This window comes from Neoarius graeffei, chromosome 8, assembly GCF_027579695.1.
Source record: "Neoarius graeffei isolate fNeoGra1 chromosome 8, fNeoGra1.pri, whole genome shotgun sequence".
In the NCBI taxonomy this organism is placed as follows: domain Eukaryota; kingdom Metazoa; phylum Chordata; class Actinopteri; order Siluriformes; family Ariidae; genus Neoarius; species Neoarius graeffei.
Genome location: NC_083576.1, coordinates 37,689,911 through 37,714,313, shown reverse-complemented (window position 1 = coordinate 37,714,313; position 24,403 = coordinate 37,689,911). Strand labels below are relative to the sequence as shown.

At 40.0% G+C, this 24,403-nt stretch overlaps 1 protein-coding gene across 1 annotated transcript in view; it reads right to left on the bottom strand.

The window, feature by feature from the left end:
- diaph2 (diaphanous-related formin 2) overlaps nucleotides 1–24,403 on the bottom strand; it is a 902,507-nt gene that overhangs the window by 701,567 nt on the left and 176,537 nt on the right. Inside the window, exons 10-13 of the mRNA XM_060927624.1 lie at nucleotides 22,574–22,710; nucleotides 13,796–13,904; nucleotides 10,593–10,703; nucleotides 8,792–8,904 (exon numbers count right to left, since the gene is read on the bottom strand). Of these exons, the coding sequence (XP_060783607.1) occupies nucleotides 8,792–8,904; nucleotides 10,593–10,703; nucleotides 13,796–13,904; nucleotides 22,574–22,710 (470 nt within the window). The remainder of the gene's footprint in view (nucleotides 1–8,791; nucleotides 8,905–10,592; nucleotides 10,704–13,795; nucleotides 13,905–22,573; nucleotides 22,711–24,403) is intronic.

The following is a 24,403-nucleotide window of genomic DNA, read 5'->3' as shown; positions in this document are numbered from 1 at the left end:
AACCCTTTAGAATTTTCTACATTTCTGCATAAATATGACCTTAAACATTGTCAGATTTTCACACAAGTCCTAAAAGTAGATAAAGAGAAGCCAGTTAAACAAATGAGACAAAAATATTATACTTGGTCATTTATTTATTGAGGAAAATGATCCAATATTACATATCTGTGAGTGGCAAAAGTATGTGAACCTCTAGGATTAGCAGTTAATTTGAAGGTGAAATTAGAGTCAGGTGTTTTCAATCAATGGGATGACAATCAGGTGTGAGTGGGCACTCTGTTTTATTTCAAGAACAGGGCTCCATCAAAGTCTGATCTTCACAACACATGTTTGTGGAAGTGTATCATGGCATTGATTGAAAACACCTGGCTCTAATTTCACATTCAAATTAACTGCTAATCTTATAGGTTCACATACTTTTGCCACTCACATATGTAATATTGGATCATTTTCCTTAATAAATAAATGACCAAGTGTAATATTTTTGTCTCATTTGTTTAACTGGGTTCTCTTTATCTACTTTTAGGACTTGTGTGAAAATCTGATGATGTTTTAGGTCATATTTGTGCAGAAATACAGAAAATTCTAAAGGGTTCACAAATTTTCAAGCACCGTTGTATGAACAATTAGCAAATATGTACAAATTGTGTCCAGATTTTATTTTAAAAGAAAAGCAGTGGTCCTGGGCACTGACATCTTACACTCTCCGAGGTCCAAATATCGCACCCTGAGTACAAATTACGCAAGAGAATCTGAGATTGTGACACCATTTACTCGCTACGATTTACTGAAGCTGAGACCATCTCGTGGATACATCGCTTCTAAATTGATGTAAACGACCATGAAGATGCAGGAGTGTGAAATGTTTGGGTATAAAAATAAAGCCCAATAATTGAAGTACACACACATGTAAACAGTGAGCACACATGCCCAGCCTCTGAGAGCCTTTTGCTGCCTATAAACTCCATCGCCGGCTATTCAGCATTTGCTTTTTTGTTTTTATTAACTTTTCCATTATATTTTTATGTGACATGCTTTTGCTTGTTTTTATGCACTGGGAAAAGTGATCTTTTTAGACAGCAAGAATCGCATTGCTATGATGACGGGATTGATTACTAGTATCTGTGTCAGTACTGTGTACGACTGAGATTCATACTTCATAAAAGCAAAGTCTGTCAATTCATGGATTTTGTTGCCAATTTAAAAAAAATTATATATATATATATATATATATATATATATATATATATATATATATATATATATGATTACAGAAAATTTCTAATTAGATTTTTAGGACTAGAAGCCTTAATTTGTCACATCTATAGCTCTGGAAAAAATTAAGAGAACACTGCAAAATTATCAGTTTCTCTGGTTTTACTATTTATGTGTTTGAAGAGCATGAACATTTTTGTTTTATTCCATAAGCTACTTGAGAACAGTTCCCACAAATTCCATATTGTTACTTGGAGCATTTAATTGCAGAAAATGACAACTGATCAAAATAAAAAAGATGAAGTATTTTCAGACCTTAAATAATGCATAGAAATCAAGATCATATTCAATTTTAAACACAATACTCATGTTTGAACTTAGGATGAGTTCAGAAATCAATATTTGGTGGAATAACCCTGACAATCACAGCTTTCGTGCAGCCTGGCATGCTCTCCACCAGTCCTTCAGATTGCTCTTGGATGATTTTATTCCACTCCTGGCGCAAACATTCAATCAGCTCAGCTTTGTTTCATGGCTTGTGACCATCTGTCTTCCTCTTGATCACATTCCAGAGGTTTTTCAGGTCTGGAGATTGGGCGAGCCATGACAGGGTCTTGATCTTGTGGTCCTCCATCCACACCTCGATTGACCTGTCTGTGTGGCATGGAGCATTGTCCTGCTGGAAAGCCCAATCCTAAGAGTTAGGGAATATTCTCAGGGCAGAAGGAAGCAAGTTTTCTTCCAGAATAACTTTGTATATGGCTTTTATTCATGTGTCCTTCACAAACAAAAATCTGCTCCATTCCAGCTTTGCTGAAGCACCCCCATATTGTTACTGATCTTCCACCAAATTTCACAAGGTGTGCAAGGCACTGTGGCTTGTAGGCCTCTCCAGGTCTCAGTCTAACCATTCGTTGACCAGGTGATGGGAACAGCTGAAAATTTGACTCATCAGAGAAAATGACCTACCTCCAGTCCTCAACAATCCAATCCTTATATAATCTTTAGCAAACCTCAGCCTGGCTGCTCTTTGCTTCTCACTGATGAAGGGCTTTTTTTCTAGCTTTGCATGACTTCAACCCCACCCAGAGGAGCCTGTTTCAAACCATCCTTGCCATCCACTTAACCCCAGTTGTCATTCTTTTTCTAAGTCACTTGATGTCATCCTATGGTTGTTGAGTCATATTCAAAGGAGCTGATCATCATCATCCTGGTCAGTGGAGAGTCATTTTTGCTTTCTGCCAGTCTGTAATTTTGTTGTCCCCAATGTCTGCTGCTTGACCTTGTTCTTATGAATGGCCATCTTTGAAATTCTGAGGATGGCAGCAACCTGACACTCACTGCATCCATCTACCAGTAAAGGCAGAATTGAACCCTTCTTTTCTCACTCAAAACTTTTTTAAACTCTTTTGGCATGATAGATATTTTTGTAATTCCAATTAAATTTAAAGTACTACTAGCACTATTTTTGCCATCCAAACTGGTCCTACTGCAAGAGGATAGTGATGACCACAGCAGTGGTTTTTACATTTTTCCTTGTTAAATAAGATTTGGTTCAAGCGATCACCTAATCAGTCCCTCATTAAGTAAAATAATGTGTGTTCATGTTGGAATTCCAGCACAGACACTAAAGTAAAATGGCTGTCATACATAGAGATTCTGATTTAAGAAAAAAATTGAAGTGGTCTCTTAATTTTTTCCAGAGCTGTATATTTCAGCACAGTGAAATTCATTCTCTGCATTTAACCCATCTGAAGCAGTGAAAACACATGCCCTGTGTCCGAAATCACTCAATACTCACTCTATTATGGACTATATAGTGAATTTGCCAATTTGTTGTGCTGTCTGAATGTATAGTGAGAATCACTGCACCCTATATAATGGACTCATAGTATCGCACAATGCATCGTGAAAAGTAGTGTACAACCAATAGTCACTAACCAAGCAATACAGTGGTGCTTGAAAGTTTGTGAACCCTTTAGAATTTTCTATACTTCTGTATAAATATGACCTAAAACATCATCAGATTTTCACACAAGTCCTAAAAGTAGATAAAGAGAACCCAGTTAAACAAGTGAGACAAAAATATTATACTTGGTCATTTATTTATTGAGGAAAATTATCCAATATTACATATCTGTTAGTGGCAAAAGTATGTGAACCTTTGCTTTCAGTATCTGGTGTGACCACCTTGTGCAACAATAACTGCAACTAAACGTTTCCGGTAACTGTTGATCAGTCCTGCACACCGACTTGGAGGAATTTTAGCCCATTCCTCTGTACAGAACAGCTTCAACTCTGGGATGTTGGTGGGTTTCCTCACATGAACTGCTCGCTTCAGGTCCTTCCACAACATTTCCATTGGATTAAGGTCAGGACTTTGACTTGGCCATTCCAAAACATTAACTTTATTCTTCTTTAACCATTCTTTGGTAAAACGACTTGTGTGCTTAGGGTCGTTGTCTTGCTGCATGACCCACCTTCTCTTGAGATTCAGTTCATGGGCAGATGTCCTGATATTTTCCTTTAGAATTCGCTGGTATAATTCAGAATTCATTGTTCCATCAATGATGGCAAGCTGTCCTAACCCAGATGCAGCAAAACAGGCCCAAACCATGATACTACCACCACCATGTTTCACAGATGGGATAAGGTTCTTATGCTGGAATGCAGTGTTTTTCTTTCTCCAAATATAACGCTTCTCATTTAAACCAAAAAGTTCTATTTTGGTTTCATCCATCCACAAAACATTTTCCAATAGCCTTCTGGTTTGTCCACGTGATCTTTAGCAAACTGCAGACGAGCAGCAATGTTCTTTTTTGAGAGCAGTGGCTTTTTCCTTGCAACCCTGCCATGCACACCATTGTTGTTCAGTGTTCTCCTGATGGTGGACTCATGAACGTTAACATTAGCCAATGTGAGAGAGGCCTTCAGTTGCTGAGAAGTTACCCTGGGGTCCTTTGTGACCTCACCGACTACAACCCCAATTCCAAAAAAGTTAGGATGCTGTGATAAATACAAACAGAATGCGATAATTTGCAAATCTTGAAAACCTTATATTTCATTGACAGTAGTACAAAGACAACATATCAAATGTTGAAAATGAAAATTTTACTGTTTTTTGAAAAATATATGCTCATTTTGAATTTGATGTCAGCAACGCATTTAAAAAAAGTTCGGACGGGACATGTTTACCACTGTGTTGCATCACTTCTACTTTTAACAACACTCTGTAAATGTTTGGGAACTGAGGAGACCAACTGCTGTAGTTCTGAAAGAGAAATGTTGTCCCATTCTTGCCTGATGTACAATTTCAGTTGCTCAACAGTTCAGGGTCTCGTTTGTAATATTTTGCGCTTCATAATGCGCCAAATGTTTTAAATGGGAGACAGATCTGGACTGCAGGCAGGCCAGTTTAGCATCTGGACTCTCTTACTGTGGAGCCGTGCAGTTTTAATATGTGCAGAAAGCGATTTGGCATAGCCTTGCTGAAAGAAGGAAGGCCTTCCCTGAAAAAGATTTTGTCTGGATGGCAGCATATTGCTCTGAAACGTGTATATATCATTCAGCATTAATGATACCTCCCAGATGTACAAGCTACCCATATCATGTGCACTAATGCACCCTCATACCATCACAGATGCTGGGTTTTGAACTGTGCACCTATAACAAGCTGGATGGTCCCTCTCCTCTTTAGCCTGGAGGATGTGGGGTCCATGATTTCTCAAAAGAATTTCTATTTTTGATTCATCAGACCTAGGGACAATTTTCCACTTCGCCTCAGTCCATCATAAAATAGCTCAGGCCCAGAGAAGGTGGCGGTATTTCTGGATATTGTTTATATCTAGTTTTAACTTGCATTTGTGGATGCAATAATGAACTGTTTTTCCAGAAGATGGTTTTCTGAAGTGTTCCTGAGCCCATACAGTGATTTCCACTACAGACACATATCTGCTTTTAATGCAGTGTCTCCTGAGGGCCTGAAGATCACAGGCACCCAGTTTTCAGCCTTGTCTCTTGCATACAGAGATTTCTCCAGATTCTCTGAATCTTTTAATGATATTATGTACCATAGATGATGTGAGCCCCAAATTCTTTGCAATTTTACATTGAGGAACGTTATTCTTAAATTTTTGCATTGTTTGCCCACGCAGTCTTTCACAGAGCGGTGAAACCCTCCCCATCTTTACTTCTGAGAGACTCTGCCACTCTGGGATGCTCGTTTTATACACAGTCGTATTACTGACCTGTTGCCAATTAACCAAATTATTATTTTTTTTTAGCATTACACAACTTTTACAGTCTTTTGTTGCCCCTGTCCCAACTTTTCTGAAACGTATTGCTGACATCAAATCCAAAATGAGCATATATTTTTCAAAAAACAATAACATTTCTTAGTTTCAACATTTGATATGTTGTCTTTGTACTATTTTCAATGAAATATAGGGTTTCCATGATTTGCATATCTTCACATTCTGTTTTTATTTATGTTTTACACAGTGTCCCAACATTTTTGGAATTGGGGTTGTATTACACGCCTTACTCTTGGAGTGATCTTTGTTGGTCGACCACTCCTGGGGAGGGTAACAATAGTCTTGAATTTCCTCCATTTGTACACAATCTGTCTGACTGTGGATTGGTAGAGTCCAAACTCTTTAGAGATGGTTTTGTAACCCTTTCCAGCCTGATCAGCATCAACAACGCCTTTTCTGAGGTCCTCAGAAATCTCCTTTGTTCGTGCCATGATACACTTCCACAAACATGTGTTGTGAAGATCAGACTTTGATAGAGCCCTGTTCTTGAAATAAAACAGTGCCCACTCACACCTGATCGTCATCCCATTGATTGAAAACACCTGACTCTAATTTCACCTTCAAATTAACTGCTAATCCTAGAGGTTCACATACTTTTGCCACTCATATGTAATATTGGATCATTTTCCTCAATAAATAAATGAGCAAGTACAATATTTTTGTCTCAATTGTTTAACTGGGTTCTCTTTATCTACTTTTAGGACTTGTGTGAAAATCTGACAATGTTTTAGGTCATATTAATGCAGAAAATTCTAAAGGATTCACAAACTTTCAAGCACCATGGTGTATACTATCATGCATTGCAGTCGCACTGAAAGAAAAGCTGTTTCATAAGGACCATTAAGTATTTTAGACTGATGATAGCAGTAGTTTGTTTTTCCTTATGACAACAGACACAAGACAAATTTTTAAGTTGTGGCGTGAAAATGGCAATAATATTGTAGTGTGTTCGAGGTGAATGGACGGAGGAAGAAACACATTATAAACTGACATTCAAGTACAATTAAAAATAGTAAGAGAATAGAAAATAAGCTAAAATAAAATAAGACAGATAAAATACTAGAATAAGTTGTGCTGAGCGAGGACTTAATCAAAAGCCTCAAATTTGATTTAATAAAAGGCAGTGGCAAAGAAGAAAATACTCAGCCTTGATTTAAAAGAATTGAAAGATGCAGCAGACACAAAGTACTTTGTATTTATTAATGTGGGAAATATGCTCAGTATAATATGTATTTAATCACAAAAATACATGCATGTATTTATTATTTTGAAAACCCACCAGCTGACTGATCTGGCACATTTTAATTGTGCAACAGTAATGACCTAAATAACGGCGCGGTGGAGTAGTGTTCGAAAGTCTTTTTCCCCCCCCCATTTTACCAATGAGCTCACTATATAGTCCTGTATATAGAATTCCCTAGATAATGAGAAGGGAATAATGAATGAGTGAGTGATTTCAGACACAGCTATATATGCATACACGCGTGTACACACACACACACACACACGCAGAGACAGAGAGCAGTGGCGCCTGGGAATTTTTTAGAATTAGGAGCCTTTATTTGATGGTTCTGTGTTACTAAGGTAAACGGTGTACTAGTGAACTGGTTACCTCACAAGCGGATATTCGGTTTCAGTGCAAATGGTTGTGTCCAGGTGAGCCTATTTTTTAAGCCATATCATAACTTAAATTGTTGTTCAAGTTTTATTTTTCACTTAAACTTCTGGGGAGGGGGCGCCACATCAGGGCACTTGCAATGACAGGCACCCACTTTTATTTTTGGGTTTTGTTTGATTTTAAAACATACCGCATTTCTTCCTTGCACCGCTTCCAAAATAGCCAGCAAATATTCATTACTTTGCATCCCTATCTACACTAATTATTGGCAGGACAGCTGAATACCCACTGAATTTACAGTATTAGTTTTTCAAAGTGTGTCAGTTCTATATATGTTCTGTCAGCATAGCATAGTATTTGATCTCCATTTCCTTTCCTGATAAAAGGCCAAGTGTCCAAGGTAAATCATAACTATTTGCACACAGAACACTGATGCCAGGTTTTGCGCACTGGCATTAATAAGAAATGTAGTGAAAAAGCTGGCACCCACTTGAAAAGAAATTGTATAAAACTTCTGTCAGTTGTGTGGGTTGATTTGTGCTATAAAAATGTTTTGTGGATTTTTTTTGGGGTGCCAAGATATAATAACCGCTATATTTTAGTGCAAGTCTGCAGCCAAGGTTTGTGTCATCGTGCACTAAACCTGTGACATCTGGTCAGTGGGTAGGTGTTTCTTTTCTGAGATATTACAGTTCAGTGTTTTGAAGTCACTTTTGGCAGGCGACTTGCATTGATATGTATTTAATATCACAAAAATCAAATCAACACAAACAATTTCTCCCTGATACAACAAATGAGCATAAATGCAACATTAACAAATGTTAATGGAATAATTTATTTTTATATAAAAGGGCCAACATCACTCAAGTGGTCCATCAGTGACAGTCACCTCTAGACTGCTCGTCACTGATGGGGATAAATTAGGGATAAAATTAGCTCATAAGTCATTCAAATTCTGTAAAGCTGCTTTGCGACAATGTTTATTGTTAAAAGCACTATACAAATAAATTTGACTTGACCTCTAAGCTACGAATTAAAATTCAGCAGCTGCCTGGAGTTTCCATAAATTGACATTCATAAGAAAAAGTATAGAATCAGGCAAAGTGGCAAAAATGTGAAAAAACTGTTGTTGGTTCGGACAAAACAAAAGGACAGGCACAGAACGAAATATTATGAACTATACCATGAGTATCATTTGAAGGGTAATTTAGATTTTTTTTCTTATTATTAAAGGTGGACATAAATAAATAAATAAATAAATAAATAAATAAACAAACTTATTTTAATGTGAAAATTAGAGGTCAAATTCAGATTTACTGTATAGAGGGAAATTTGTAAATATATGATATCGAAAGTTATCAGAAGCTGTGAAATATAATGACAAACTATGCCTGACCCTGGACAGGCTCCATGTGTATAGGAGACACGGAGTTTGAGATTTAAGAATAAGTTTGGGAGAAGCCATGGCCTAATGGTTTGAGAAGCAGCTTTGAGACTAAAAGGTCACCGGTTCGATTCCCTGTGCCAGCAGGAATTGCTGAAGTGCCCTTGAACAAGCCTGCTCCGGGTACGTTGTATGTCGCTCTGGATAACAGCGTCTGCTAAATAACATTAATGTAAAGAAGCTGTTCATAGAAAAGGATATTCCATCTCTGTGCGGATGTCATCCAGCCGGTGAGACAGCTCAATAGAATCCTCCTCCTTATTCTCATTGAACACCTTCAGCTGAATGTCCAATTCTTCAGTTTCCTTCAGCTCCTGTCATTAGAAAATGAACAGGTAAAGAAACAGCAGGGAGCTTCAAGCAGACATTTCCAGAGCCTGGCTAATTAAGACAAATACTGATTTCAATACCTGAGGATTTAAAAATCTGATAATGATAGATTGGATGATGTTTTTTTTTTTTCCCCTCCAGAAGCACAACATAGAGTTTCACTAACGTTTGTTTGGTGTGGTTATTTCAGAGTCCTCACCAAAATAACATGACAGTGCAGCTTACAAATAAACTTGTTTTACTGTCATAAATAGTACTTTAAAAAAACGTAGAACAAAATATATTCAAGTTTTGATAAGTCAAATGTATAAAAATACAAAAAGGGTTTTAAAAATATCAGTTCCATTTTAAAGTATAAAATACTACTACTAATGAAAGCGAGCTGGCCTAGTGATTAGCGTGTCCACCTCATGAACGGGAGATTGCGAGTTCTACTCGCAGTCGGGTCATACCAAAGACCATTTTAAACATGGTATCTACTGCCATTTGGTGAGGCACGCCACAACACTACCATGATCCCTTTGTTATGTTCTTCAAACCATTCCAAACAATTTCAGCAGTTTGGCAGGGTGCATTATCTTGCTGAAAGAGGTCACTGCTATGACGGAATACCACTGCCATGAAGTTGTGTACTTGGTCTGTGACAATGTTTAGATTGCTGGTGCACATCAAAGTAACATCCACATGAATGCCGGTATCCAAGGTTGCCCAGCAGAACACTGCCTCGAGGAGAACACTGCCTACAGCATAGCACTGCCTCCGCCAGCTTGCCTTCTTCCTATATTGCATCCTGCACACACACCTAGCTGTCCACATGGTGTAAAAGAAAATGTGATTCATCAAACCAGGTCACCTTCTTCCTTTGCTCTATGGTCCAGTTTTGATGCTCACGTGTCCATTGTAGGCATTTTTGGCAGTGGACATGGGTCAGCATGGACACTCTGACCACAGCTCCATACACAGCAAGCTGTGATGCACTGTGTGTTCTGACACCTATCATAGCCAACATTAACAAATTCTTCTGTAGGATCAGAGCAGACGGGGCTAGGCTTCATGACAAAAAGTCCCAAAATTCCTACTTACCCTGGTATAAACAATCCAGGATTTATCTTGTAGTGTCTTGATCCCGAGATCTTTAACCAAGCCACATATAAAAAGATGGTTTTCATCTGTTTGTCTGTGCAGAACGATGTCTGCAGCACTTGGTAGTCTGAGATATCAGGGAACTCAACAGATGGACAATTTTCCAACTCATAGGAAAAATCCTTCTTTGTTAACGTGCAAAGCTCTATCCCACTGAGTGGTTTCTATATCCATGTCTTTTGAGTGTAGTTCTTGGCACATCCATACAGTTTTAAATGCAATACCTACAACTACAAACAGTTTGTTTTTATTGCATTTATTTAATTCCTTGGCTCCCATCTGTAACAGGGAGTGATGTTGCAACCCATTAATATTCTTTTTACAATGGATTATTAGATTCTTATAGTGTAGAATAGATGAGCTAAAATAATTGGGGATCTTTTTTTAATGGGCTTGTTACAAGTGTGAATAGGTGGGCCTTAAAGTACAAAAGGTTGAGAACCACCTGACCTAGAATACGATAAAGGGGAACCCTGCTTTGAGAAATGTCATAAAAAAATAAAAAACAAAATAAAAAACCACAACTCACTGGCAGGATCTTTTTCAGGCCACAGCGCAGAAACTCATTCCGCAAATGGATTCTGAAGTCCAGATCATCCGGAGAGGTGACCAGGGCATTGATTAGTTGCATACAAGCTGTCTGTGTTTGTAACACACACACACACACACACACAAAGCGATTAAACATATTCATCATCAATTGGTTGCTAATTATTACTACCTTATGTTCACATAATTATAGACAATTAATTATACTATTATGTAATTATATTACATAGCATCATATAGAACAATGAAATATGATGCAAGCAATTGTGAAGGATAAAACAGGATGAAAAATATGACAAAGAGAAGACAGCAAAGAGAAGACAGCATGGACAACTGGTCAGTAGATTTTTTTAAACCACCTGTCATGCAGTCGGCAGCTGATGGGATGAGCTAAACAGGCATACCAAAACCTTTTTTATTTATTTATTTTTTTAATTTATCAGGTCACTGCAGTGGAAAGGAATAAGTACTACCAGTCTTAACTGGTTGTAAAGTGACTTCTCAGGCGAAGGCAACATAGGGAATAATGTGTAAAGAATAACAAAGAGACTTAGACACACTATAAACCTCGAACACTTTTCCAGAAAAGAGAAAAGAACAATTGAGAGGAGGAATCCCTTTTCTTTTTTTTTTTTTTTGCAAGTGCTCACCTTTCTCCATTTTCACTATCCATTATTTCTTTTGAAGAGTTTAAGGAGTTTTAAGCCAAGGAATTAAGTGTAGTCTTATGTCAAATATTTCCTGTAGGCAGTTGTGCTCATCATAAGCAACTTGCTGATGATCTTCTCGTGCATAATCTGAAAACATATCACTGCACTGGAGTAACTTAACAAAAGGTGCTGCTGGAATAAAACAATGGGTATCATATATCAACCCTTTTGTGAAGTTGTGTGTAAAAACAAACTTAAAAAAAGAGCTGAAAGAACAAGTCACTGGCAAAAAAAAAAAGTTTCCTCAGAGGTAGAAGTGAAAGTTATTTTGACTCATCTCTCTGCCAATAAAAATATACATTATATTTTTTAACAGCATAACAGCACATGAAAAGGTCAACATTTGGAGCCAAATTATGGAAAAGGTTCATACAGCTGCTTTTCTTATGAACTGAATGACTGATCTTATTTGTCCTAATTTATGGATTTATGTTGGCTTGGTTAATTTTTTTTTCAGGTTTATTAATTTTCTTTAGTTAATTCCATTAATGTGAAATGACTGGGTTTCACAAAATTTTCATTACATTTGGATGTGACTGAAATACATCAGCTATTTAAACTTGACAGTGTAGCCCATACATAAAACTGTAGTAACTCCTCAAAAATTATACTATAATTATACTATACTTTAATTATACAATACGATAATTATACCATACTGAAGCCAATCGATCAAGGTTTAGTTAGTTATTAATTAGTCCTTTTATAAGTCTATTTGAACACACAAAGGAGCATGCCCAGGATATGAAAATTTTTCCAGACTTACAGGATAGTCAGAAAAAACAAATTTGTGTCAATGATTTATGAATAAATCTGAGAATGGTGCAGGGCTTCCAAGTGCTAAAGCAAAAAATACATAAATATTGCCTATTGTCTGTTGCATCACTCACTACAGAGTGCCAAACGGTCTCTGGAAGCAACATCACAAGAACTGTGCATCAGTAGCTTCATGAAATAATGCTTCCATGGCAATGCAGCTGCACACATGCCCAAAATGATTATGTGCAATGCCAAGTGTCAGCTAGAGGGGAGTAATGCATGCCACCACTGAACTTTGGAGCAGTGGAACCATGTTCTCTGGACTGATATGCTTGACTATATATTATCAGTGTGTAGCCTGGGAGAACACTACCTACTGCAACGCGTGTTCAGTAAAATTTGGTGGAAGAGGGATAATGGTCTGGAGCTGTTCATGATTTTGGATAGGCCTCTTAGTTCCACTGATGTTAATGCTACAGCACACAAAGATATTTTAGACAAATATATGCTTCCAAAATTGTGGCTACAGTCTGAGGATTCCTATTCCAGCATGAGAGTACCTCTGTGCACAAAATGAGGTCCATAAAGGCATAGTTGGACGAATTTGCTGGAGAGGAACTCTAATGGCCTGCAAAGAGCCTTGGCCTAAACCCCACTGAACACCTTTGTTCAGGTCTGATCCAGACCTTCTTGTCAAACATCAGTGCCTTACATAACAAATGCTATATTGACTGACTGGGCACAAATTCCCACAGACACTAGAAAATCTTGGAGAAAGCCTTTCCAGAAGAATCAAAGCTGATATAGTGCCAAATGGGGGGAACAACTCCATATTAATACCCATCTGTGGTTTAGGTATAGGATGTCCTACAAGCTCATAAAGGTGTGATGCTCAGGTGTCCACATATTTTTGGCCATATAGTGTAAATATAAATGAAAGATAGTGTTAAACGGTGTGTGTGTGTGTGTGTGTGTGTGGGGGGGGGGGGGGGGGGGGGGGGGGGGGATATGTGCTGTGTCCGAATTCACTCATTTGTTCACTACTCCCTACTTACTATTGAGGGAATTCTATATAGAGGACTATATCGTGAACTCACTGGTAAAATGAAAAAACACTTTCGGATACTACTCTGCCGTGCCATTATTTACGTCATTACTGTCGCACAACTAAAACATGCCAGATCAGTTGGCTGGTGGGTTTTCAAAATAATAAATACATGCATGTATTTTTGTGCTAAATACATAGTATACTGAGCGTATTTCCCTCATTAATAAGTACAAAGTACTTTGCTGCATCTTTCAGTTCTTTTAAGCCAAGGCTGAATACTTCCTTCTTTGCCACTGCCTTTTATTAAATCAAATTTGAGGCTTTTGATTTGATTTCTTTCAGCACGACCACAATGCATGATGGTATACATTGCTTGGTTAGTGACCATCGGTTGTACACTACTTTTCATGATGCATTGTGGAATACTGTAAGTCTACTATACAGGGTATAATAATTCTCACTATACATTTGGACAGCACGACAAAATGGCAAACTCACTATATAGTCCATTGTATAGTGAGTAATGAGTGATTTCGGACACAGTAATGGATGTTACTCAGATTAAAGGTAGACATTATTTAGTAAGGGCTGATGAGTGTAGGTTGTGTGTGAATTAGCGGGTGTCATATTGTAATGTTATTTTCTTGCAAAGGACAGTCAGCTGACCTGAAGGTGCTGAGCTTCATGGTTCTCCAGACCCTCTACTATTGAAGCGAATCTCTCTCTGTTATTCCTCTCAGCTGCGATAGTCATGGCTGCCAGGATCTTATCCAGACTAAGAGCAATAAAAAAGACAGAAAGACATTAAAAGACAACATTAGCAAGAAATAAAAAATTATCAATGGGAAAAATGGTTAATATTAACCATTAGGCCAATTCTCTTTAGGTATGGCGTGACAAACCAGCTTGGATTTGGGTTTGTCCTACTCTCTCCCTGGCTTTCTGTGCATGTTCCTTGTCTTTTCTCCACTGGCCTGCAGGTGGGGGTGTGGAGTTCACCCAGGTGAGAGTAATGGAGTTTAATGGGAAAGACTATAAAAGAGAGGCCTGGATGGCGGTTTAGCGGACGAGGAGAGGAACGGGGACAGCTCTGTGCACAAACACAAAGTCAGTGGGTCTGAATCCTATACTGCCCTGTATGACTTCTCGTACAGCAACAACCAAGGCAGTCCCTCCTCCCAATCCTTATTCAATTCTATGCAATACATGCACAACAGAGATTTCAGGGTAGCGTGAAAACGTTCTACAGCTCCCTGGCTCTGTGCATGATAAGCACTGCTCAATTTATGTTTAATATAAGACAAGACTTAGTTACTGTAGGTATACAACAAAACTTAGTTTGCTAGCACTCAGATAAAACAACAGCAGTTAAAAAGAATATAAATAAAATACAAGATGAAGTAAGTGGGGGGGATTGTAGTGTAGGCGGATATTGCACAATTGTACTAGGCGTGTTTACGTACCTATGTGTAAAGTGATCGTCAGCAAAATAAAGTGCAATGTGAGCAGATATTGCACAGATTGTAATAAATGTATTTATAGTACTGAATATAAAGTGATCCGTGCATTAGCAGCAACTTGAGTGTGTGGGTGTGGTATAATGGAGGGTACAGCTCTGAGGAAGCTGTTCCTCGGTCTACTTGTGCGTGTTCTGATGGTTCTGTATGTTTTGCCTGATGGGAGAGGGACAAACAGTTTATGACCTGGGTGTGTTGAGTCCTTGATAATGTTGTTAACCCTCTTACATAAACAGTTTGCATAAACTACGTCCAGATTTGGTAGCTTAGTTCCCACAATCCTCTGTGCAGTCTTAACTTATGGTGACCACCTACGAAGTAACAAGCCCTCATGCAAAAAATAACCACTCTCAGCACTACCTGTCTTCACCTGTGAAGCTAGAGTGAACAATTCAACCAAACCCTCATCCTTGTTCTGGGCAGCAAGTATATCGCTACAAGATAGAGATGGTGGAAGTGTTTGTAAAAACAAATTGGCAACACTCCCCCACCCCCCCATTACTTGAGAGGCCTTGTCTGTTTTTATTATTTGCATTTACTGTTGGTTATTATTGGAACAGAAATTATTGTTGGTTATGAAGAAAATGGAATTCAGGTGTTTTTTTTTTTGGGGGGGGGGGGGGGTTGTTTTTATTACAAAAGGAATATTTAAGTTGATAAAGAATAGGAAAATAAATGCTGCATTTTTTGTAATAAATTTTTTTTTTCAAAATTATTGTGGGAAAAATTGAATCATGAACCTAATATCATGAATCAAATCAATTCATGAATTGGGTAAATTGTTGCACAGGGAAGGCAAAAATGTGTTTATTGGGTTGACAAATGCTGACTTTCATTTAATTTGAGCTTTGCATCCAAACTGGGTCAACAGTGTAAGAGTTAATATTACAGCACTTTTAATATTTGGTCCACCCATTTTAAAATGACCAAAAGTAATTGGACAAGCTAACAATCATAACTTAAACTGCCATTTTTAATACTTGGTTGCCTTTGAAGTCAATGACTGCCTGAAGTCTAGAACTCGTACACATTGCCAGACACTGGATTTCTTCCCTGGTGATACTCTGCCAGGCATTTACTGCAGCTGATTCAGTTCCTGCTTGTTCTTAGAGCATTTTGCTTTTAGCTTTCCCTTCAGCAATGGAAAGTGTCAATCAATTACGAGCTCCAACTAACAAATAGCTCCTCTCAGGAGGGAGCTCCACTCAGACCCATCAGCAGCAGCATAAACTCAATCACCTATAACATTGCCAAACACCTAGCCACCATCCTGGCTCCTCTTGTTGGAAACATGCCACATCGTGTCAATAACTCCCAAGATTTTGCCACGAAAGTTGCACACCCAAAGCTAGCCTCAGATGAAACCATGGTTTCCTGTGATGTCACTTCTTTTTTCACCTGCATTCTCACCACAGAAGCAGTTAAATCAGTTAGGAAACGACTTCAAGACAGCACCTTACTGGACAGAACGAACCTCGCCATGTATCACATTTGCAACCTGCTTGACCTCTGCCTGACCACCACCTATTTCCAGTTCAATGAATGTTTCTACAGACAGAAGCATGGCTGCACCATGGGCTCACCGGTGTCCTCTATAGTGGCCAATCTATACATGGAGGAAGTGGAAAGCAAAGCCTTGACCACTTTTTCAGGAGTCACTCCCAGCCACTGGTTCAGGGACACAGATGCCACCTGGGTAAAAATCAAAACCCATGAGGTGGAAGCCTTCACAGAGCACACTCATGCAGTGGATATCAACAGCAAATTCACTCGGGAGGACATCAGTGCAAACAACCTAGCCTTTTTGGACTGTGGCGTGTACATCAAACAAGACAGAAGCCTTCGCATCGAGGTCTACCGGAAACCCCCACACACAGACCAGTACCTACTGTTTGACTCTTACCACCCACTGGAACACAAATTGGGGGTCATTAGGACTTTACATCACAGGGCTCAGAACATTCCTACAATGGTAGAGGGAAAAGAGAAAAGGTGCAAAAACACATCAAGGAAGCACTTCAAAAGTGTGGGTATACCAACTGGGCTTTCATCAAGACCAGAAAAAGAACATAATGGACAGATAAGAAAACAGCAACAAACGCAAGAACATTGTCATTCCCTACATTTCTGGACTATCTGAGAAACTCAGGAGGATCTTCTACAAACACAACATCCCTGTACACTTCAGACCTAGTAACACACTGAAGCAGAAATTGGTCCACCCTAAGGACAGAGTACCCATACACAATAGTGTACACAATTCAATGTAGTGAGGAATGCACAGACCTGTACATTGGGGAATCAAAACAACTGCTTCACAAGCGCATGGCTCAAGACAGGAGGGCCAGTTCCTCAGACCAGGACTCCGCAGTTTATCTTCATCTCAATAATAAAGGACACTCGTTTCAGGACTGCAATGTATGTATTTTAGCCAGAGAAGACCGGTGGTTTGAAAGAGGAGTAAAAGAAGCCATCTTCGTCAACCTGGAACGACCATCACTGAACAGAGGAGGTGGTCTGAGACACCACTTATCAGCCACCTACAATGCAGTCCTTGGCACAATTCCCAGAAAACTGAATACACATCCACACCAAGACTCAGCTGACTTCAATGACTCACATGATGGCAGAGCGAGCCAACGATGCACAAATCACCCTAATGACCTTCTAGGCTGCTAACACCGTTCACACCCAGGCTCCAGTGACCCTAACACCAACAGGATGACAGAGGGTCAACGATCCATGTGACCTCAATGACTCTCCTTAGGGTTGCTTTTGGTCCACTAGAGGATAAATACCTGGAACTCCCCAGTAGTCAGACAGAACTGAAGAAGTCTTTTGGATGAGAGGTGAAATGTCTTCAAGAATTTCAAGCTTCAAGAATTTCAAGTCCAATTGCCTCCTTTAGCACCTACAATCACAGCAGTCAAGTGACTTACTTGGCCATGGCAAAACAGTCCACTTTTTTGTCTTAAAAGTCTGAGGTTGCTTTTGAAATATGCTTCAGGTCATTGTTCATCTGCACTGTGAAGCACTGGCCAATGAGTTTTGAAGCATTTGGCAGAATCTGAGCAGATAATTTAGTCCTAGACACACTTCAGAATTTATCCTACTGCTTTTGCCAGCAGTCAAATCATCAAGTACAAGGGAACCAGTCCCACAGGTAGCCACACATGCCCATATCAAAAGATGAGGTGGTATTCTTTGAATCATGAGCAGTTACTTCCATTCCAATCATTCTGGTACAAGTTGATCTTTGGCGCATCTGTCCAAAGGATTTTGTTCCAGAACTCTAAGGGCATTTTTAAGATGTTATGTTTCTGGAAAACACTAATTTGGTCTTTCTGTTTTGGATGCTTACCAATGGTTTACATATTGTGGTAAATCCTCTATATTTTCTGGTGAAGTCATCTCCTGAGTGTTGACTAACACAGATATACCTACCTTCTGCCAGGTGTTCTTGATCTGGCCAAATGTAACAAAGAGATTTTCTTCACCAGGGAAAAGATGGGTTTTTTTCTGTCATTTACCAAAGTTGAGCTTGTGTGCTTTGGATCATGAGCAGATCCTTTCTTTCTCCACATGTTGGCCTTTCCATCACTTTGGGAGAAGTTAATCTTGGTTCCAGAACTTTTGTGCTCCATTCTCCATTTCTTCATGAATTCCAGTCCAGCCTTCTAATTTTTACTACTGATGAGTGGTTTGCATCTTTTGGTATGGCCTCTATATTTCTGTTCTCAAAGTCTTCTTAGAATAGTGGATTGTGATACCTTCCCTGTAGAGGCTGCTGTTGATGTCACTGACTGTTGTCTTTGCATTTTTCTTCATAGCCCTCACAATGTTTGTCATCAACTGCTGCTGTTTCCCTTGACCAACCTTCAATGGCTGGTGGTTCCTTTCTTTTTCAGGACATTCTAAATTGTTGCATTGGGTATGCCCAAAGCATGTGCAATGGCTCCAATTATATAATCAAAAGGTGCCATGTTCTAAGTTGTGTAACATACCAGGAAATGAAAGATGAAATTCTAAGCCATAGTCCAATATCTATCTTTTAATTCCAAACACAAAAGGTCCTCAGTGTATAGCACTTCTCTCCGTGCTTCCACGGAAGGCAGTCGCATTCTGCTCTCCCTCTCCCTCCTTTTTTTTCCCCTGCTTGTGCTCTGTGTCTTGTCTCGTCTGCTGTACTTTTTCAAGAGACTCTTCCTGCATTACTTTCAAAACTAAAAACCATGGAATTGATAAACTGGTCTCCTAACGAAATTGACACAGTTTTGGGTTCGGGGGAACCCGTTTGTCCTGCCGGAACGTTTGCGGCTGGTTACATGATGGACGCGTGGGAGCGGTGGCAGGTCGTGTGCCTGGCGATTCTTTCTGTGGAGGACATTGAAGATATCTACCTATTCGGAACCATGATTACAGGACTTTTGCTGATTGGATTAGGCATTGCCCTGGTATATCGAGGAAATCAGACAACGGTGACAGCTGTTCAAAGCCCCACAAAGCTGCCCAATATTGGAGTGGTGGGCAAAGCTGTTGGCACTTGGACTGTGGACATTTAGAACTTTAACCACAAAATGGTTGCCATCTCAGAGCAGCTTTCAGCTTTGCAAGGAATACGTTTTTCGGAGATCAATTTGAATAGAATGGACAGATATGGACGAGCGGTGAGGACGTGCAAAGACTGCGTCTGGAAAGACCAAACAATTCATATCTTATCGACATTCGGCGCCCTGAGAGAGAACCGGCCTTGTTTTAGGCTGTTGCTGAGAAAACATTTCCCCCTGAAGGTCAATGCCGGGAGACACTCTCATTTTTCGAATTCCTCTCTAACTCTCCGCGGTTGCCATTTTTACCCCCAGTGTGACAAGCAGATGCGTGACCAGCACCTTCATGGCTGCAGGAGCAGACGGCTGCTTGCTTGCGCTGGATTACCTCCTCCCCTTCCCCCCCTCCCCCCTTCCCCCTGATTCCCCCCCCCCCAAGTCCCGTGTTTAAAGTGTACCTGTGTTGTAGTTGTGCTTATGCAAAGTTTTTTGGGTTTTTTTTAATGTTCCCACACTGTACTCCTGACAGGAGCATAGTGGGGGGGGGGTTCTTTTTTTCCTTATCTCTCCTCATGTTGTGTTTTCTTTTTATCTTTATCCCTGTCTTCCTGTCCTGTCTACCCTATGTCAATTGTATGGGTACGCTGACACTTGCACGATTCCGTGGCACACATTGGCACAACTCGAGTCGTGCCAGTGCGCAAACTAGTCGTAAACTGGCGTGAAGTGTGCGTAAACCCGTCGTGACTGCGTGCCATGTCGGGACGAGAATTTTGAAATGTTCAAAATTTTGGTCACGACAAAATTTCGCGACCGGGTCGTGAACTATGCGCAAACTGTTCGTGATCTCTTCGTGAACTCATCGGGACGATGCGGGAGGATGCGTGCCAGTGCGTGCCATGCCACGACTGTCACGAACTGCCACGAATAGTTCACGAACAGCTCACGTCGAGTTCACGAGTAGTTCACGACATGTTCACGAATTGGTGCGCGTCGCAGCGTGGCCGTGCCTTCCCACTGACACGGTCACGCATTGATGGCACGAGCAGTTCACGACTAGTTTATGCACTTCACGAACAGTTTGCGCATGGCACGAGCAGTTCACGACGAGTTCACAAGCAGTTCACGACTACTGCGCGACAGTGGCGCTCGCGGCAGTGCGGGGGTATATATAGAGCTTCCCGGACACTTCTCGCCATTCGCAATTTTTTTTCTTGCTTTTTTCTTTAATGTCTTTTATTTTCTATTCCTTCATGACTTTTTTTTGGGGGGGGGGGGGGGGGGGGAGTTTCATTTCTTTTATTTCAAAAATGGAACAACTGTGGATGCAGCTCATGAAGCTACTACCATTCTTTTTTGCCAAGGGACAGTACCAGCAGGGTACATGTAGTAATGTGACAGGTAGTCTCGCTGATCCTTTGCATCCTTCTGGGTATGATGGCCGGTTAGAGGCAGCAGCCCCTGCAGGTGTCGGTCAGTCCTCCATCCACCAGGGATCAGATCATGTGTCCCCGGATCTTCGCGGTCCACTTCTGAAATTGCGTGTGGGTATCTGATGAGGATGAGGTTGTGCATGACACAGGCGTGCCCAAGTCGGCACGACACCGTCCGAATTGCGCAAACTCGTCGTGCCAATGCGGGAAGTGCGTAAACTATGCGTGAACTCGTCGTGCCAGTTCGTGAATGTGGACGGGCACGCATTCGTGAACTCGTCATGAACTATGCGTGAACTAGTCGTGAACAGTGCGGGAGCCTCCCAGTTCGTGCCCCAAAATGGCACGACTTGCCACGACAAAATCGTGGCCAAAAGTCGTGCAAGTGTCAGCCTAGGGTATGTTGTATATGTACGGACAGGTTGACGGCTAATTTCGCTAGTATATGTGACTAGTGACAAAGGGCTTCTGAATCTGAAATAAATAAATAAATACTGTTCCAATACTTTGAGAATATTGCGAATGCCCTAAAATTAAAGCTGAAACTCTGCACTTTGTGTTAATATTCAACTCCAATATACTTTTGTTTTAAATATGCTGTTGAAAGTAACAGTATCAATTTTTTATGGATTTAACTGTCAATAAATAAAAACCTTTTGGAAAATGTTTGAAGTTAGTCTTACCTTCACTGAAAGTAGACTGCATACTGTAAAAGACTATCTAATTATAAAATTGCCTGCTGCTAAACCAGGGTTCCTGCTGGTGCTCGTCATGCTCATCATTGACAAACATAATCCATCAGTGAAGAAAAGAAAATTACGAGTAGTCGTCACAGTGACAAATGTGTTTGTCATCTTTATCATTATTGTCATAAGTCATCTTTTCTAGAAATCCCTTTATAGAAAAGCCAGAATGCAAACAATGAGCATGTGCTTGTAACTAATAAAAATCAACTGCACATAATGACCAAATGAGCACCAAGCTTTTGACCAATTGCAATGCGTCTTAATCAGCCTGGTGTGGTGGTGTAATTATCTCTGAATCAAACAATGGCTCAGTCTAAGCTGAGGTATTTTGGGCTGTCTTCTTCAAGAACTGAAAACGATTTAAGGGCAAAAACAGCCACAGGGGAGGCACAATCAGAGCCCCTACCATCCCCAAGCACATTGGACAGTGTCAGTAATACAGGAGTCGGCGGTTTAAAAATAAATAAATAAATAAATAAATAAATAAATAAAAGTTAAAAAAGAAAGAAAACCAGCCAAAGTGAAAGTGCTGTCAACCAGCAACTGACTGAAGGGAGCTACATTTCAGGGGGCGTGGCATGTTGAGTCCCCACAGCTAACGTATGATGTAAAACACGGTGTCATGCCATGTTCGGTTTGTAAATCGACAGAAAAATTGGATTCCTTCACTGTTGGTTGGTCCAAGACTTTTCTCAACTATGTTCAATTGTAAATCAAGTTTTGTGTTGAAATAAAAAGTAAAGGGAGTCCTAATATCTCTTTTGAATAATTCCATGCTAAAATAACTTTAAATAAGCTCAAACTAAAAAGGTTTATTTTATCTTGATGGTGCACAGGGTGCCCAAAATCAAGTCTTTCTTATTAGAGGCTGAAGTGGAGCCCAAATTTTATATGCAATGGAGAGGCCTGCATCTGTACAAATACTTGAATTGTGCCAGTTTTGTTGGCATAAACCGGTATTAAGTCCACTTTCATATGTTGGTAACTAAGAAAAAATACAGACTAAGTGAAGAAAAAAATAAGACAAAGTGAAGACTACTTCTTTGACTTGATTTTTTAGGGAAAAAAGCAGAGAATTTTTTCAGAACCCAGGGGAACACTGCTAAATTGTATAACGTTGCAAACAAAATGCATCCGTGGTTTACCAACCATAATAATAACATTTCAAATACTGTGCCACAATGGAACAGTGCAAACTTACATGTTTTCTTCTCCAATAATACAGACTGCAGACAGGATCTTCACAATCTCCGTCATCATATTTGACTGCTTGGGATCAATAGCTTTGGCCAGAAGAAGGAGGCATCGCTCTTCCCCGAGTATCCTTTGCAGGCCATACTGAAAATTGTCAAAAGTTCACAAGTTTAATTTTATTACATCACTAGACGAGAAACATTTAAAACGAAGTGATAAGCAGTGGTTCTTATAGACTTATCTTACAAGTAGTGTGTACAAGGCACATGTAATGATTTTCAAATGGTTGGTTGCAGGAGTGTTACTCAGATGGTAGATGTTGGTTTTTCATAGCATAACCTATTTTTTGACTTTTAATATTTCATAAAGTGGCATAATGTCAAAAACTAGAGAGACAATATGGCATCATTGAAAATAGGTGGGTTTCCTCCCACAGTTTAAAAGACATGCAGATTAGGTCAACTGGCTGCTTTAAATTGCCCAGAGGTGTCAAATGTTGTTCATCTCTGTGTTAGCCCTGTGATAGATTGGCAACCTGCCCAGGGTGTAACCCGCCTCTTGCCTGAAGTCAGCTGGGATTGGCTCCAAAAGTAAACAGTGTGGCACTTAAAAGTGCCCACGAGCAGACAGAAGAGGCAGGAGTAGCAGGAGAAAAATGTTTTGTTTGTTTGTTTAAGTGTAGTAGATAAGGTTGCAGTAAAAGAGGAGTGTATGCAAATCTTGGTCCATGGAGGTGTGAAGAGTGAAGGGCAGAGGAGTGGAGTGTCTCCATGATTTGGAGAGGACCGAGTGCTGGATCTTTTGGGCGGGGAGTGAAGTCCACCTGCGCTGGAGTCTGCTGGCACAAACTGGGAGCGAGTAAGAGATGGCATTTAGACAAGAGTGACTTACTTTTTGGGAAATGCAGTGCTCTTTGATACTTTCTCAGCTCCTTGTGGAGGGTCAGTGCCTGTGCCATTTAGTGTGCTCCAGCCCTGCTGAGTTGAATCTCTCCACTGATAGAACACACTGCCATGTGATAACTGGTGATGAGTATTTTGCATCACTGTGGAGGAATTCTGGCCCACTCTTCTTTGCAGAATTGCTTTAATTCAGGCACAGTGAGGGAAAGAAACAATTTAAGGTCCATTCACAGCATCTCAATGTGGTTCGAATCAGGACTTTGAATAACCCTAATTTTGTTTCTTTTGAGCCACTCAGAGGTGGACTTTCTCTTGTACTTTAGACTGCTGTCTTGCTATGTAAACCAAGTACACTTGAGCTTCAGATTACAGACTGATGACCAGACATACTCATTCATTTTTTTTTCTGGTCAATAGCAGAATGCTTGGTCACATCAATTATAGCAAGATGCACAGGGCCTGACACAGCAAAGCATCCCCATATCACACAATCACCACAATGTTTGACAGTTGGTATAGTGAACATCAAGTGGGAGCCATTGGTAGACCCCAAGAAGGTGCTGATGCTACCACTGCACATCAGCTTGGGCCTTAAAAAATAATATGCAACAGCCCTAGTAGTTAAGGAGTTGGCAGCCTTCAAGACTTCTCTCTTATGTTGGATGAGGCAAAATTCAAAGGCTATTTCTCCATTGGACCACAGATGAAGAATATCTTCAAATGCAAGGAAATCCCCAAAAAGATCACTAGGAATGAGAAGGTGACTTAGAACAGCTTTGCTGCAGTGATTCAGGGCTTCTTGGGTAATCACAAAGCCAAAAAACATGTGGAGCTGGTTGAGACTCTGGTGAAGAACTACAACACAAAGTGCTGCAGGATATCTCTCAATGTCCATACCCTTGACGTTCATCTTGATATATTCAAGGAGAACAAGG